The sequence below is a fragment of the Scatophagus argus genome, chromosome 13 (genome assembly GCF_020382885.2).
Source record: "Scatophagus argus isolate fScaArg1 chromosome 13, fScaArg1.pri, whole genome shotgun sequence".
NCBI classification, from domain to species: Eukaryota; Metazoa; Chordata; class Actinopteri; family Scatophagidae; genus Scatophagus; species Scatophagus argus.
The window spans coordinates 317,833-335,608 of NC_058505.1; the positions used below are offsets into that span (position 1 = coordinate 317,833).

Here is a 17,776-nt window from a genome sequence, read left to right on the forward strand (position 1 = left end):
TCAGCAACGAGATGAGATGACAAGAATGAAATAAACAAACGGAACAGATAAAGTAGCTTATAACAGAACTAAAACAAACAGCTAATTTCCAGTTGTAGTAGTGGTATACAAATAGCAAAACACGCAACAGTACTAATATGCTTATCTGTATTACCAACTTTAACTGAACACACACTAAAACACAGGATACAATTGTGCATATATTAACAAAGTTAACAAAATAGAATGCAAATTTACTAATTTCAATTTCAATTTATTTATTTATATAGCACCTTATACAATCAAAATTGTTTCTAGATGCTTTACAGAGACCCAGAGCCTGAACCCCCGAGCAAGCAGACAGTGGCAAGGAAAACCTCCCTTACTAAAGCAATAAAATGAAACTGAACAAAATGAAACAAATGACAATTGTATCAAGGCATAAATAGGAGAACTGTGAATGGAACTAAACTCGGTTTCCCAGTATTCTTTGCGTGATTGCGTCACATTCTCCCGCCCATTGTAAAAATCACCCGACATGCTTTTCTGCAGGGCCGAAAAGAAGAATCGTCATGATGCAGTTCGCTGGTGGCTAACGTGACAAACCTTCTTAATTTCAGTTCAATAAAGTTTGAGACGCTCATGTTTCTTCAGAGAAAGGCGTAAAGAAGAATCTAGCCAGCTAATGAGCGCTAGATAGCTAACTCAGCAGCGGAGATTGTCGGTGAGTTTTTTAGCTGCAGCGCGTTGTTGTTGTAACGACGACTTCCAGCACCGATCCGCCATTTATCTCCGGCCACTAAACCCAGCAGAATACCACTGAAAAGAGCACATCCATAACGAATTCGTGCCTCGTATTCTGTTACGAATGTCACATTTAGCTCAGTTTACAGCCAAAGTGTCTGAGAGTGTCTGAGTTTGTTTAGAAGGTGAGAGCCTGCTAACGCGTAGCCTGTTAGCAAAGTTAGCTGCACAGGCTAACGGTGTTAGCATCACCGGGTAAAACACGTTACGTTTTAGAGAAAGTAACGTTCTGAGAGAAACACAACCACAAGTGGACTGTCCGTACGTAGATGTTCCAGCGTGCCGTCTGCCAGACTCTTAGCTCACAGTTAGCTTTGGCTCTGATCAGCTAACGACCGTGGATTCGGCGGAACCTCGTGCTGCAGGCACTTTGTCTCATAACAACCTCAGAACCTTCATGATTGTCATAGTGACGACTGAAGCGTCCGAGTTTGTATCTGTATGTAAACTGTCCCATGAAATAGCCATATTAGTGTTAAATGCGGTGTTGAGTGTTCAGTTTCAGTTAAAACTGATTGTCAGCTGCTATTTCCCGCTGAAGTTTGTTGAAGTGTGAGACAATCTGTAGACGATGTAAAACCGAAGTGTTTAAAGAAGCCTCTGATCATGTGCTGATTTTGGATGATCACTTAGTGTCACATTTGCAAAACTGATGGTGCCTGAAATGGACCAGAATTGATTTAAGCTAAACAACGTCCCGAGTGTGAGTTGGTGTTCGAGTATAATAAGAAATTCAGTATTCGTTTCAGGTTATCAGAAAGTTGTGGGACAAGACACTGTGCGTTTTCCAGAGCTCATCGGTGATTTATCTTTGCGAAACTCAAATGTTAAGACTTAGTGTAAGGATAACATGTGAGAGGTAGAAGTTGTTAATGTGTCTGACGCCGACCTGAGACCTAATGCTGACCCCAGTGAAGGCCTCCGATCGTGGAGCTCAACAGGAAACAGACTGAGGAACACCTGGTTTTATGACAAAGATGTGGTCAGATGAACTTTGTGTATGTGTTTAAACATAGCTGACTGTTTAAATGTATTACTATATGTGTTCATATCTGTGTCAGTAATGGAGCCGGTGTTCTGTCTTAGAAACTGAGCAGTGGAGGATTTTACCTGGGAACAAACGAAAAGAAGCAGTGTTCCTCAGTCCTGGTCCTGGGCTGCAGTTTTTTGACATGTTTCAGTGCTCCACCATACCTGAATGAGAGGTCTGCTCAGGTCTTGACTTCGGCAGAAGTCTGTTCGTGTCCATATGCTGTACATGTATGTTAGTTGTCCTCATGGTCAGTTAGAAACATTAAAGTGATCGGTGACTGAGTGTTTCACTAATGAGCTGACGTTAGAGGGGCAAAGAAAGAGGAGCTGCAGCAGAGCAGTTACAGTCTTAAATGTTTTGTTAGATTTTTTACACACTCATTATGGACTGACGTGTGAACTTGAGAAAGAAGGAAGTGTGTAGAAAATGAGAATAAATCCACAGTGCTGCTGTCCTGTCTGTCAGCAGGGTATTGATGATCATATTTTAGAGCTGAATGTTGGCACAAATCTCCTGATTCTGAATCAGGGTGCTTGTAGCAGCCCTCACACTGCTGGTCTGTCAGTTCAGCCCATCTGACCTGAAATAAAGGTTGTTTGATGATGACCCGGTGTTGAAGAGTTTAAATTACATTTCAGTAAAGTAACACAACATGCCGAATGCCTTTGACTTAACTGACATCAGTTAGCTTTGCATAATCACATCCTTCCCTCACATTATAGACCACGTGAATACTGCAGTCTAAACCCCAGTGGACCTCTGATACCTGCACACAGAAACAAACTCATTTAGAAAAGACTCATCATTGAGTTTCTCAACTGTTGAAAGCATGCCAGCTTGTGATGGTACAGTGACTTCCTGTTTACATAGTTGTTTGGTCCTGAGTGGACAGAGCTACAGATTCCTGGCAACATCACTGAGGTCTTTACTGGTTGACTTAGTGAATCACTTGTTAGAGGGTAATTAGAACTGATGAAGGATCTTTGACTACCTGCTGGACTCTGTAGCTTCTTAAAGCAACAGTCCAACATTTAGTGACCTCCTATGTCATACTCTGAGATCTTATGTTGGAGTTTATCATTGATGGGGGTTCTTTTTGTTCTGTGCAGACTGGGTGGGTCTGATCTGAAGGTTTCTGCTTGGGTTGGAGTATCGCAGGACGTGCACATTTAGCAGTAATTTACCACCAGGCCTGTTTGTCTGGCTGCAGTCAGAACTTATGTATTATGTGCTGATTATGAGGCTGATCTAACGCCTGTTTATGGAGCACCATTTTTCTGTTTTTTTCTGTCGTGTCGCATTGGTTTCAGAAATGTTCAACACAGACAAACCAGTTTTATGAACAATCCCTCCTCACAGCAGTGAAATATTTCCTCAACAGCTGCACATACTAAATGTGACACACATGGTGAGCTACTTGATCCAAAACTCTGAAGGTGATCAATTTCATTTATTGCTCTGATGTGAATGGATGTGGAGATCATCTGTACAGAAGATGTGTTACTCTGTTGGAGCAGTCAAACTATAGAAACACTCTGGTTGTGCTGTAGTGTTCCAGAGTGGAATGTCTTTCTTCACAGGTGATCTTTGGTTGAGATCAGACTCAGTGTATTCTGTTCTGTCATCAAGTTTGTCACTGGATGAACGCAAATTATTTTAACTGCAGAGTTTACAGTGAGCCTGTGTGGCCTTATTTTACCAGCCTCAGAGTTCACAATGTCCAGTGAAACGCTGCAATCCTGTCAGATCAATATCAGGTCATCTGTGTGTCCACTACAGAGAAGTGGGTCAAGAAATAATATGCAGCGAGCTGTCACACCTAACTGAATGTGTGTGAAACTTTGATTTTGATTTTCTTTTCCTTATTGTGAGATCCTGTCTGGAAGAAACTGACCACCTGGTGTCCTGTCGTGCAGGTATAGCGGGGTCACCATGGCGACAGATGTTGGCTCGCCGCAGCGGTTCTTCCACATGCCGCGTTTCCAGCACCAGGCGCCGCGGCAGGTCTTCTACAAGAGGCCGGACTTCGCCCAGCAGCAGGCGATGCAGCAGCTCACCTTCGATGGGAAGCGCATGAGGAAGGCTGTGAACCGCAAAACCATCGACTACAACCCATCTGTTATCCGACACCTGGAGGTAAAAACACCTGCTCCGGTGTGTTACACATCACCTGGTGTACCCTAGGAATGCATTTTGTTTGTTTCAGCTGCATTATTTTTTTTATTTATCTCGTTTATTTGACCTATTTAGGCTGTTTGTCTCTTGATTTGTGTGTTGATTAAAAGTTTGCTAAATCCACACGTGCTCATTATGTGTTCTTACTGGGACGAGTTGGGCAGGACCAAGACACCTCATCCTCCACTTAATCTGAAATGTTCTTGTGTTTCCTCTGCAGAACCGCTTGTGGCAGCGAGACCATCGAGACTTCCGAGCCATCCAGCCCGACGCGGGATGTTATAATGACGTGAGTTCGGACTCTATGCTGAAGGCCTTTGTTTGTTGGTCGTGTTTCAGTTTAAGTTCGGACTAAATGTGAAAACTTTGCGTTTGTGCTTCAGCTGGTTCCCCCTGTGGGCATGTTGAACAACCCAATGAACGCAGTCACCACAAAGTTTGTCCGAACCTCCACCAACAAAGTCAAGTGTCCCGTGTTTGTGATCAGGGTAAGCTACTGCCTCACTTCCTGATGGAAAGCTTATTAAATATTTGCTGATGTGACCTTTGTGAATGAGGTTGATGTTTGAGACATTTGAGGAACATTTTTCAGGTTGTTGCAGAGCCATCACTGTATTTCCTGTTTTCTCCCCAGTGGACTCCTGAAGGTCGACGTCTGGTCACTGGAGCCTCGAGTGGAGAGTTCACTCTGTGGAACGGACTCACCTTCAACTTTGAGACCATTTTACAGGTAAGAATACACCTGTACAGCTCTGTTCTCTGTCATCACTTTGATGGTAGGGTATCACACATGCGTCATACGCAGCAGATCGTAACAAACTGACCGTCTGTAAAATGATTACCGTACTTTACAAAATGTTGGATGGTGCTGTGTTCAGAGACGTTCTGATATGTGAGCGCTGATGAGCTGAGGATGACACAGTATGTCATTTGTTAATGACACATTATTCATCAAAAGTGAATGCTGTTGGATTGCGATGATCATGTGAACATCTCTGATTGCTGCTGCTCCTTTCTTTGAACCCACTGCTGAATCAGCTGTGGTAAAATCATTTCAATCGACGAGTGGGCAGTTTCTCATTGATTAAAGTAATCATTATAGTATAAATGACATTGATGGGTTTGAGCTCGGCTTCCTGTCGTCTGTCTTCTGCGTCTTAACATTAAGTCAGCTTACTGATTCATTCCGGCTGAACTGAACGGCTGTGTGTGTTTGTTTATCGATTTAGTCTGAGCCCGATCAGTTTCTGAGCACCGACTGGCAGCGTGTCTCTGCAGTCATACTAACGTCCTTCCTCCTGCTCTGCTCTGTCTTCTGCAGGCCCACGACAGTCCGGTTCGGGCCATGACCTGGTCTCATAACGACATGTGGATGCTGACGGCAGACCACGGCGGCTACGTCAAGTACTGGCAGTCCAACATGAACAACGTCAAGATGTTCCAGGCTCACAAGGAGGCCATTAGAGAAGCCAGGTTTATACCCAATCTACCATTTTCTGTAGTTAAGGCCAGTCTCTGCTGCTTACTGTCAGCACTGCAGTATCTCTGTGTAGCCACGAGGGGGCGCTGCCTCGCCTCCTACCACATGTTGCTGTGGTTGATTAATGACAGATGTAAGTGTGTGCTGTTGCAACACAGCCGTGATCTGTTGTTGATGTTGTTCCTGAAGGCTGATGAGCTGTTTGTCTCTGATCCTGTTGAATAAAGTCATCAATCATTTATTCTGAACTGGTTTGGGTAGGCCCACTGGTTTGGGTGGAGACGAGGATGGAAATAAGAATGAATCAATAAACGCCCAGACTTTGACCAATAAAGTTTTAGCACAAATCAATAAAGTTAAAAAATAAAAATAAAGTGAATGAAGAGAAGCTCCTGCACACTGTAGGTGTTTGAAATAAAGGTTTGAATTCCACATGTTTACATTGAAAGTAAATACGCCAGCTTTGTGTCCTGATAACGTTGAATTAACAAAGACAATGCATCCTACAGTTCCCATAATGCACCTGGGTGGTATCAGTAGAGCCTCCCTTCCTGCTAAGCAACCACATCTTCCAAACCTCACGCCTCCAGTTTGTCCAAGATGTCACTGTGATGTCATCAGCTCGTAGATGACATCATCATCAAAGTGGACTGAGTGAAACTGTCCACGTTCAGTTTCCTGGACCTGGTTAGTAAACTGTAAAAACAGGTGAACGTTCCTTTAACTGAAGGGGAACACCTGGACAGTGTGATGTCATCATGTACAGCACACCTGAATGTTTGTGGTGATGTAACGGCATCACGCTGTGAGGTGTTCCTGTGTTGTCTGCCAGGTGAAGCTGTAGGAGTGTTGAGGTAGAAACAAAGCGCTACGTTACCCATGAGCCTTGGCAGGTCTCCTGCGGGCTCCATGTTTGCCTGATGAGGAGCAGGACAGGTGTGTGCTGTGACTGAGGCTCCTGCCTGGCGAACAGGTCATGTGATTTCTGTGGGCAGTCGTTTGTATGTTGGCCGGCGCTGCCAGAAAGTGGGCTCTCTTGTTTGTAATGCGTTTCGTTACTGCCAGGATGATTTGTGTGACTCTCGGAACGGAAGCAGGACTTGGCGGAACCCGGCTCGGCTGTGAGCGCAGGGACCACGTTTGGGCCCCCGGCCCCTCAGGCACAGATGATCACAGCTGCTGGTGCTGCTTCATATTAAAAGCTGTCCACTGCTGAACTTTATTGATGCCTTTACTGTGAAGGAGTGACAGGAGTGTTTATCTGAGTCAAGGCAGCTTCATTAGTAGCGTCATCCAGGTGAACAGCTTCACCTGCAGAGCTGTGCAGTGGACAAGCAGTCCGCTCTTCGCTCTGTTGGCATGTTATTACCACAGAGTAGAAGAAGAGGTGACCGTCGTCACTCAGGGCCGCTATGATGGAAATGACCATTAAAACATTTTTATTGGGAATGAACTCAGTCCAGTTTGTTTCCGGTTAACTTCGCGCTGAGCTTTGTTAACGGCGTGTGGCAGCGTGGTGCTATTAGTTCCATTTTGTTAGTAATTCTGCAAGACCTTCCACAGTGACAGCAGAGACACAGACCGGAAATGAGAGGGAGCATCAGATGTAAAGCGAGGATGCTGTGGTTCCACAGAGACACGTCTTCACTGTCAGGACATCCGACAGCCAAACTTAACATCTTCAGCCGTGGAAGTTAAAAGTGGGATTCAGTTTGGTTTATCAGCTACAGAAACTAGAATTTAAATAGCTGCTTATATTGTGACATTTGTGCCTGTGGACTTCCTGGATTACCTGTGATCTCTGATTCTCACAGTCACACGTTTCAGGTCCACTGTGGACGCTAATGTCCAGGACTGTTGGCTTAGCTTAGCACAAAGACTTGAAGCAGGTAGAAACTGCTAGCCTTGGCCTTCCACACAGCACCTCTGATGCCAGTACGTTTACTGTACCCTGAAAATGATACACACACCAGTAGAGTACTTCATTTTACGGTAATTAATTCAGTTTTTCTGAATTAATCTGTTCACATTTTATGTGTATATTTTGAGCAGACTCCACACGTGTGTAGTCCCAACACTCTGGTGGCATTTCAGCTAACTGAACTATGCCCACACGCTGTGTGGGTTGGAGCTGCTGTATTAAAGGGCCAGTCACACGTCGCGTTGAACCGAAGAACGCTTACAGTGATTGGCTAAATCCTCCAAATGAGGATTTTTTTTTTGGATCTGGAGAAATTTGGATACCCTGTCTACCTGGGCACCTCAGGTCTGATGCACAGACTGTCAGTCACTTTGATGTCGAATAGTTTAAACAGGACTGATCAGCGATCAGTACTAAGGCATGGCTCTGCTCATCATTAAGACTGATCGGGGATCAGTCTGCTGTTAATGATGAGCAGGGAACAGGATCACTAACATCAGAGAATGAAATGGGTGAACGATTCATGCTGTATGGATACAAAAAGACACAAAGTAGAAACAAAGTCAATTAAGGAATAAGCCAAATATGAGAATTTCCAAATATTACAGTAAATGTGGTAACTGCAGACTGCAGTATGAATCTGAACTGAAATATTTCACCTATTTCACCTTTGTCAGTTTGACAAATGAAGGAGCAGCTCAGTTCACTCTCATCCTGAGATCTGCTGAGCACTGCTTGTCACTGCATTCCTAGCTCTTCTTCAAACACTTGAAAGTCAGTGAATTTGGGAAAATTTGGCCTGGAAAGTTTTTGAATTAGAATATATATATATATATATAATATGAAACCTCTGAAACACGTGATGGTCAGTGTCTTCCTCTGAGAAGAAGCCAGGCTGTGGGTGGAGGCCCTGGTCACACATCCAGTGTGACCGACACACACTCCAACACATTTGGGGAGTTTGAAGCTTCCTGTTAACTTCAGATAAGATTTAAAATGTCTATGTAATTAAGCAAAATTGTCATTTGCAGGCCTGGATGAACAAACTGTCGCTCTGGTGTTGAGTGTTTTTTTGATGGCGTTTAAAACGGTGTGACAGAGTGGACCACGGTGTCCCCGAACGAAAAGCAGCATGTGTGGTGTGTGAGTGAACACACACACAGCAGCACACAGATTAACGCCATCACACAGAGCTGGATGTGAACGTGTCAGAGTCTTTTCTTTGTTTCCATGGAAACTCAATAAACAGCCTCATGAAAATTAAATGTTCTTGTTTTCAACTAGTTTTTGGTACGTCTGACGTCTAATTGACTTTCTAGTTTTACACCTGCAGTGTGGAACTTTTGACTCCCCCCTGAGGCAGTGGGAGTAATTACTGCTGATGATGTGTGGGTCGACCGACTGTTATCTTCCTTCCTCTGGGTTTCTTTTTAACTGGAACAGGACAGACTCTTCCATTCTCCTGTTGGCTGTAGACCACTCTCTCACCACGGTTACGGAGACAAACCAGTCTCACATCACTGCTGGTGAGGCAGGCCGAGTCTGCCATGAGACGCACAGCAGTTGATCTTGAGGAGTGTGAGAAGCCTGGAAAGGCTGACACTTTAGTGTGGAGCTGATAATTCTGTTTTCTGTGCTGTGATGTGAACGCAGCACTGAAGTGTTCCTCAGTGAGGGTATTAGAGGAAGGTGTGTGTGTGTGTGTGTGTGTGTGTGTGCTGCCGATGGAGTGTCGTTGCACTGATCATCCACCAGGTGGAGACGTCGGTCTGAACAGTCGCTGTGGAGTTGTTGTTTGGGTCTTCAGGTTGTCCAATCGTCCACACTGCGGTCAGAATGATTGATGAGTTAATTGACAGGACATCTGTCGATTACATTGACAGTTACATGTCATGTACATTTGTGAAGAGGTTCTAAAATATGCTGATTTGTTATGAATTAAACCGTTCATAGAAGCACACTGATGAAGAGCTTCAGTCAAATCAGTAAACTTGTTAAGGGTCATTAGTTGTATCACGTATTGATGATGGATCCTTTCAGTATTCATTTGGCTCAGGCTCAGGATCTTGATCAGGTCTCATGTCAGTGTCATGACTGTCCTCTTGTCTTGTACAGTTTTTCTCCAACAGATAATAAATTTGCCACCTGCTCGGACGACGGCACAGTTCGTATCTGGGACTTCCTGCGCTGCCACGAGGAGCGAATCCTGCGAGGTACAGAACTGCTGCTGCAGCATTAAACTCAGCTGATGTCCCCGAGGACAAGAGTCCTCGTGTATGAAGTGGATTCATATCGAAGTGTGTCAGACATCAGAGTTGAAGACATTTGAATTGGCACTCTTGTTTCAGCACACCTTCTTGTGTGTGTGTCCAGGTCACGGTGCTGATGTAAAGTGTGTCGACTGGCATCCCACTAAAGGTCTGGTGGTGTCCGGAAGTAAAGACAGCCAACAGCCAATCAAATTCTGGGATCCAAAGACAGGACAGAGTCTGGCGACATTGTGAGTTCATCAGGAAGCTGATCTGTTCTGGGATCAGCAAATCTTGAATGAAATTCAGTCTCTAGTTGTTGGGTTTCTTTCCATTCCTCTGAGCGAGTGTTTGTCTGTTCAGACACGCCCATAAGAACACAGTGATGGAGGTGAAGTGGAACCTGAACGGTAACTGGCTGCTGACGGCGTCACGTGACCACCTGTGTAAACTGTTTGACATCAGAAATCTGAAAGAGGAGCTGCAGGTGTTCAGAGGACACAAGAAGGAGGCGACAGGTGAGGAAACCCACCAGAACCGAGTCCAGGTCCCACCTGAAACACATTGAGGCGTGGAGAAGATCCTGGAAAAGTTTTATAGAAACAATAAGCTCAACGTGATCTCACACGTTTCTGGTTTTTTTTTGTGTCCTCAGCTGTGGCCTGGCATCCTGTCCATGAGGGTCTGTTTGCCAGCGGGGGCTCTGATGGTTCTCTGCTCTTCTGGCACACCGGGTAATGATGAGAAACCAGAGCAGAGTCTGCCAGACCTGAAACTGACCTCCAGTCAGCCGTTAGAAATAACTAACGGTGTTTAGCATCAGCACAGTTCGTGGACTGCAGGCTGATGTGTCAGTGGTTTGACTGCTTCTCTGGTTTCTGTTTGGTGTTTGTGTCAGGGTGGAGAAGGAGGTTGGAGGGATGGAGATGGCTCATGAGGGGATGATCTGGAGTCTGGCCTGGCACCCGCTGGGTCACATCCTCTGCTCCGGTTCCAATGACCACACCAGGTACTCACACAACGTATACACAACGTGTGCACCACATATTGAATACATGTGACATAAATCTGTGCTGAGCAGGTAGCTCTGATGTCGGCCTGTATGCTGTCTGAGGGTCAGCTGTTAGTGACCAGTGGGAGTTTTTTAACGCCTCCTGAGCCACAGGAACACGTCAGTCTCTGGTCAGGTGGAAAATGTCCGACCAGCTTTGTGTCCCTCTGAATGTCCTCTGCATTTGCTCTTGTTGTTCAGTAAATTCTGGACGAGGAATCGGCCAGGTGATAAGATGAGAGACCGTTACAACCTGAACCTGCTGCCTGGGATGTCAGAGGACGGCGTGGAGTACGGTGAGTCGCAGGAGGACAAAACACACACGTCTGTGTGGTTTGATTTGATCACAGCTGCTTATTCTTCTGTTTCAGATGATGTGGACCTGAACAGCGTGGCCTCCATCCCCGGTATGGGGATCCCTGAGCAGCTGAAGGCAGCCATGGAGCAGGAGCAGAGCAGTAAGTCTTATCCTGGAACATCCTAAAACTCAACCTCGAGGGAAACGGGCTCAACAAGCTTTCAGCTTCATCCCAGTTCCATCAAAAATGCACACAAGTCATCAGGAGCAAACTAAGCAAAGGAACATCTTCTCATCACATTTAGTCCTAGAAAAATGCTTTAACGTCTTCTTCAAAGGCAGATTTACTCTTTGGAAACACAATCGCAGATATGTGATTGACAGCTTCATTTGAAACTTCTTAACAAATTATCTTCAGCTCAACATTTTTCATATTCTTCTCATGGCGGAGCCACTTTTTTCTTAAACTTTTTTGACTTCAAACAAATCGTTAGTTGTTTTGAGGTTCTTAATTTGACCATTAGCATTTCACCTTAATCATTTTTTTAATCAATAAGTAAAATAAATATGGTTCTGGAGGTAGTCCAAAAGTGAGGTAGTGCAGGGTGGAAGTATAGTGCAAGTAGGTGAGGTAAACAGTGCAAATGAACAGCCGGTGGATAATGACATGAGCAGAAATCAGTGCCTGTACTGAAGTAACTAAAGTGCAGAACAGCATGTTAGTCAGTTGGTGTTCAACAGTCCAACAGCAGAGGGGAAGAAGCTGTTCTTGTGGCGTGAGGTAACCTCCTGCCTGAAGGGAGTTTCATAAAGAGTTAAGAAGGGTCCCATCAGCTGTAACTGTTGTCTCTAGGTAAAGAGACGGCCCCTGAGGTAGAGATGTCCATTCCTGGTCTAGACTGGGGCATGGACGAGGTCATGGGTAAAGACACCAAGAAGGTCCCGCAGAAGAAAGTCCCATACGCCAAACCGATCCCAGCGCAGTTCCAACAGGTAAACACCTGCTGACACCTGGACGTCTGTCAGACCATGAAAATGTTCAAACAGAACTGACTGACTGGGAGCTCCTTCGTCTCTCTACAGGCTTGGGCAGAGAATAAAGTACCCATGATGCCACCTGGCGGAGACCTGTCCAAAGACAGGAAGGTGGAGCAGAAAGTGGACATGAAGAAGAAAACTCAGGCAGAGATCGAGCAGGAGATGGCAGCTTTGCAGTACACCAACCCCATGCTGCTGGAGGTATGCAGTTCTACTCTGTGCTGTTATTGCATTGACAGGTTCAGAGAAACACAGCATGCGTCGCCTCAGGCAGGCTCACAACAGGCTGCTTTGAGTACAGCTCAAACATTCAGCAATGTGTAAATGTCAGGATCCCACGTGTCTGTTTACTGCAGCATGTGGTCTGAGTTCTCTTCTGTAGGTGCATAGTGGCCTGGCCTCATTTCTTTGTCTTTTGTTCTTGGTGCAGCAAATGAAGATGGACCGGATGAACCAGATGAACACAGAAGGGAGCATGGGCCCCCCACAAGGACAGGGACCTATGCCCCCCTTCCCTGGCCCTGGAGGTCCCGGAGGTCCAATTCCTCCTGGCCAACAGGGCTTTCCCCCAAACATGCCTCCTCAGACGATGCCCAACAACATGGGTCCTCCCATGGGCCCTGGAGGCATGCAGCCTCCTTTCATGCCCCCTGGACAAATGGGGCCACCCTCTGGACCACAGGCTCACCAGGGCCCCCCTCAGAGCATGATGGGACCACCAGACATGCCAGGACCGCAAGGTATGCAGAGACACCCTGGCCCTCCCAGAAACATAGGTCCCCAAGGGCCTCATGGTATGGGGCCCAGAGGGATGCAGGGACCCCCTGCGGGGATGATGGGCCCACCTCCTCGAGGAATGGGACCAAGGGATCCTCAGGGGCCTCCACCTCAGGGGAACATGATGCCACCTCAGGGTCCCATGCAGGGTGGAATGATGGGCCCTCCACCCAGGACACACGGCAACATGCCAAGCAACTATGGGATGGGCAACATGCAGGGGCCTCAGGGTGGGATGCACGGGCCTCCAGGAAATATGCAGGGACCCCCAGGTAACATGCAAAGCCCACATGGAAACATGCAGGGGGCCCAAGGAAACATGCAGGGACCCCATGGAAATATGCAGGGGCCTCCATATATGGAGCATCAGGTGGGTTCACGTGTTTTGTAGGGTTGGGCTGGTGTATAGATTTTCTGTTGATATGAAGCTCATGCTAACTAGCCACATGCTGCTCCCTTCAAGATGTAAGTACACCTGATAGATGCTGGTTCAGTCATTTGGCAGAAATTCAAACCAATTTAAGCTTGTAGACTGGACTGGCAAAACCAGAAACCCACACAACCTTCATGTTTAGCCCCAAAGACAGAAGATTTTGGTTTAGCTTCATGTACTGTATGAATGAGTGCTGTTTAAACCTGGTCTGGTCTTTCCAGGGTCAGAACTCGGGGCCTATGATGCATGGGATGGGGCAGCAGGGACCCAGCAACAAAGGTGAGACGGTACAAAAACATGAAAATCAACTTGTAATCTGAATTCTGCAGGGGGTGTTGTCACATCAGTTGGCGTACCTCAGGGCTCTAATTTTAGCCCTGTTTTGTTGGACTGCACTGGGATCTGTTCTCCAAAAACACAACTTGGTGTATTATTCCTGCACTTACAGTCAGTGTCTCATGTTCATCATGTTACCTGAGGTCGTGTACTGAACTCATGACTGGACCTGAACTACAGTCATCATCATCATCATCATCACAGCGCTACACATGCTAACATTTTAAATAGGTTTTCTCTCTGTTTCACTGCAAATTGACATAATCAGGTTGAAAGTTAGAAACATTTCCTGGTTTGCATCCACACAGTCACTGTTGACTCTTCTCATGCAAGGTGACCCTCGGGGGCTTCCACCCAACCACCACATGGGCCATCCTGACCGACAGGGTCCTGGAGGACCAGACCAGGGTTCAGGTCCTTATTGGGGGGACAATCAACAGGGTCGGCGTGGGCCGCAGGACTTTGATGGAGCCCAGGACTTCCACAGCAGAGGAGAGGAGGGCTGGAGACCTGGACCAGGATACCAAGGAGGAGGAGGGGGGGGCCACAGGGGTGGAGGACACCGAGGGGGGGGGAATGGGGGCAGCTGGGGCCCCGATGAGAGGTTCAGCGGAGGAGAGTTTAGAGGACGGAGAGACGACCGGTGAGACGCTTTCCTCAGTCTGATATCGTAGCTCTTGGATATGAGGTGTGAGAGGAGCTGGGAATGAACCCTGCAGAGGTGTGAACTGGACTCCATGGGTGTTTCAGGTTCAGAGGAGGAGGCCCCGGCCGGCCCGGAGCTCGAGGCTACCCTGATGAGTACGGTGGCCAGGAGGAAGGCTTTGATGGCCCGGAGGAGGTGGGTCGAGGCTGGGACAATGGAGGAAGGGGGAGGCCACCTCGAGGAGGAGTTCCACCCAGAGCAGGAGGTGAGAGGAGACACAACAGGTTTCTGTTCTGTCTGTCCAGTCCAAAGCTTTATCACCTGTAACCACTTCAAACTCTTCATTTTATTTTCATTCTCTAATATTTTTAACGTTTTTCTCTCTGAGAGCCTTCTGAATATTTATGTTTCCAGACTCTTAATGTGGCGGTCCTCTTCCTGTCTGCAGGTCATGATGGTTATCGGGACGGTCAGCCGATGCATGATGGGTCATCTCCAGCCGGCCGTGAGCGCCCGTCCTCCATGCAGGGGATGGACATGGCATCTCTGCCTCCCCGCAAGCGTCCATGGCAGGATGGTCCAGGAACTGGAGACCCCCGAGAGAGAGACTCACCGGGAGCTGATGGAGGTGAGAACATCAGCAAAGTCATTGGTATGATGTTCATGGTCCTCACATCGCCACCAACAGGACAAACTACTGCAGTTCAGTTTGACAGCAGATGAATCCTGATTTTGTTCATATTGTGGCTGTCATGAACTGTAGGGGGTGCTAGCAGGAGTTTGACTTTTATCAAATCATAATATTGATGGGTAGTTAAGTCCTATAGTCAATCCATTTTATTAAGCGTAATGCAAATATAATTTGTTTCATCCTTAGTTGATATAAAGAAGTACAATGTATAGACAAATGTCAAATTACATCAAATAACATTTTGAAGTTTTAAACTGAGCCTCTTTGTCCACCTTGTGTCCGTCTCTGTTGCCCCCGCAGGTCGTCCCCCTCAGAGGGAAGACGGGGGTTACGGTCCATCCGGTCGAGGTGGACGAAGTGGCTGGGGACCTGGAGGAGGACCGGGACCTGTTCCCAGGAGGGGAGGACCAGCACCCAGAGGACCACCGAGGGGGGGCGGACGGGGCCGGTAGTCTTTAAGAAAAAGTTCCTATAATCCTCTTCTCCTGGTGGTCCCTCCACAGGCCCAAGAAACAAACTGTTGGTCATGTGACACATTCAGACCTCTGCTGCTGTGAAGGACGGTGGTTTGTGATTGGTCCGTACTGACTGAGCGGACAGGTGGATGGACAGTCTGTGTCCACCTCACTGAAGCACAGGCTTCTTTTAATGTACAATACTGTCTGTTCATTTTATTTCACAGTCAACACTTTGTCCTGTTGCTTTTTGTAAAAGATTTCTATGTTTTTGTGTTTTCACCGACTCCACTGAGGTGGACAATAAAGATTCACACTTCAGCTCCATCTGTGTGGCCGCGGGTGGGGTTTGCTTGTGAAGTGAGTGATAATGTTCAGACGTCAGTGTGAAATAATGAACAGCTGCTATGTGCCAGGTGAGACGGACTCCATGTGAGAAACCGTCGGCTACAATCAGCACATATTCTGCTTAACGTTTCTCCACTTTCAACAGTTTTCACCGTACACTAGATGAGTACTCTAAGTTATTATACTCTGATACACAGTGATTGTACTCTAACGTACCAACATGACAGTCACAGATGAAACCAAACACATTCAGTTTTTTTATTTCTTCACTCACACAGCAGCGTTCAAACAAACCTCTCACTCAGATACGACTGTTCAAAGTTCCACAGTTTGTCAGGTTACAGTAGAAACGTCTTTATTCGCCCCCGGCAGCCAGTCTGTCCTGCTGGTCAGGGTTCAGCTGACCTCCAACTGCAGCTGCCCCCCCCCCAAAAAAAAGATTAGACTGACATCAGGATCTGTGAGCAGCAGCTGATAATCAATAACCATCAGGCTACAGAGGAATGTACTGAAAGTTTGTCCTCAACTGGGACCTACTGGAGACCCCAGGACCCTGTTTCATTGCTTTAAGCCTGATGACTCCGCCGCGGGTCTGTGAGACCTGTCCGGTCTCTGACGGTCAGGCCCCGTTCAGATCGGCATGGTTTTCCCTGTGACGGTCCTTTTGATTGCAGACGCCGCCATCCCTCCCATGAAGCGGATGCCGGCGCTTCCCCCGGGCAGCAGCGACACTACGTACCCGACGATGACGGCGACCTGCAGTGCGGCTCCCAGCGCGGTTAGCACGGTGCTGTGGAGGCTCAGCGCCGCGTACAGCGTCCCTCCAAGGGCGCACAGGTAGACCGCGGCACCGGGAGACGTGGGCAGGCCGGCGAGCAGTCTGCTGGGGCCGCGCAGCATCGCCACCGCAGCGATGGCGAACAGCGACCCGAGCGACCAGAGGAGCGCGAACTTGCGGGCGTAGAGCAGCAGCAGCGGCGCGTACAGCGCCGACAGTCCGAAACACAGCGCGGAAAACGCCACGCACACCCCGAAGGCCACCAGCCGCTGCCGGCGACTCATGCCCGGAAGGCAGGGGTCCGGCTCGGCCGACCACGGCCAGGAAAAGCCGCTGGAGCCCTGGCTGGGCTGACTGCCGCTGCGGCTCCCGGGCCACGCACTCGACCACCGCCCGAACCAGCTGCCAGGTACCGGCTCTGGGTCATCCAGGTCCACCGTGGTACTGGAGCTGGACTGGGAGACGGTCTTAGCGCCGCCACTTTTGGACTGGGTCAAATACTCCTGAAGCTGTCGGTTTAGTTCCGCCATGACGGAGGGAGCTAACTGGCTAACTGTTAGCCGACTGGACTTCTTCTACGCTCTGTTTTCCGTTACTTTCTGTACACTTCCGGCTGTCCTCCACGGCCTCCCACAGGAGAGAAGAAGAACCACATCTCTGTTGATATCCGGTCGTGAAGGATCTGCAGGTTCAAGAGTTCATCTTTAATCCGCAGATTTTTCTCATTTATATTTCTGTATTCCGTTTTTAGACAAACAGAAGCAGATGTGACAGGTGAGGTGAACAAGCTGTGAACCTGTACAGCAGACCTTTCCTCAAGTAAACGGGATTGTAAACAAAGCAAACGGCGTGTGGTGAAGATGAAGCCACAGATCCGAAAGTACCGGAGCCTCCTTTTCATCGTGTCTCTCCTGCTGCCTCATTAACTTCATGTTCAGAGTGAACATTTATTCGTAGGGTTAAACAAGAAAGCTTCACCAAAGAGAAGTAATAAAATGATATTTATAATCAGTTACATCAGTAACATGTTAGGTGAATGATGTACAGCTACCTGTCTCTGTGACAGCCAGGACTGGACCTGAGTCCCCCTGACCCTCCTTTACAACCAAGACTCTTAGTCCCAGTCTGTGAGGCTCTAAAAGCTCTTTGAAACATAGTTTATTTACAACAGTGAATATTTAAAGATGAGCAGAAACCTTAATTGGATTCACTTTCATTCCAACAACATAACTTTTATCGTTAACATTCAAAAACATTTAGATATCAGAATAAAACAATCCCATC

The 17,776-nt window shown here is 47.3% G+C and overlaps 2 protein-coding genes across 2 annotated transcripts; one reads left to right on the forward strand and one right to left on the reverse strand.

Annotated features, from left to right (window-relative positions):
* Positions 1-502: 502 nt before the first annotated feature.
* wdr33 (WD repeat domain 33) lies at positions 503-15,693 on the forward strand. Its single transcript, XM_046409708.1, has 21 exons — positions 503-703; positions 3,733-3,952; positions 4,212-4,280; positions 4,375-4,479; positions 4,626-4,721; positions 5,313-5,464; positions 9,508-9,605; positions 9,766-9,892; positions 10,005-10,159; positions 10,297-10,375; positions 10,540-10,650; positions 10,894-10,988; positions 11,064-11,150; positions 11,844-11,983; positions 12,074-12,229; positions 12,459-13,175; positions 13,460-13,517; positions 13,908-14,217; positions 14,325-14,485; positions 14,669-14,848; positions 15,212-15,693. The coding sequence occupies exons 2-21, from the start codon at positions 3,749-3,751 to the stop codon at positions 15,361-15,363; spliced, it is 3,252 nt and encodes a 1,083-aa protein (XP_046265664.1). The 5' UTR covers positions 503-703; positions 3,733-3,748; the 3' UTR covers positions 15,364-15,693.
* A 265-nt stretch (positions 15,694-15,958) lies between these two features.
* sft2d3 (SFT2 domain containing 3) lies at positions 15,959-17,115 on the reverse strand. Its single transcript, XM_046409713.1, has one exon. It carries the CDS (start codon positions 17,020-17,022, stop codon positions 16,345-16,347), a length of 678 nt encoding a protein of 225 aa, XP_046265669.1. The 5' UTR covers positions 17,023-17,115; the 3' UTR covers positions 15,959-16,344.
* Positions 17,116-17,776: the final 661 nt, after the last annotated feature.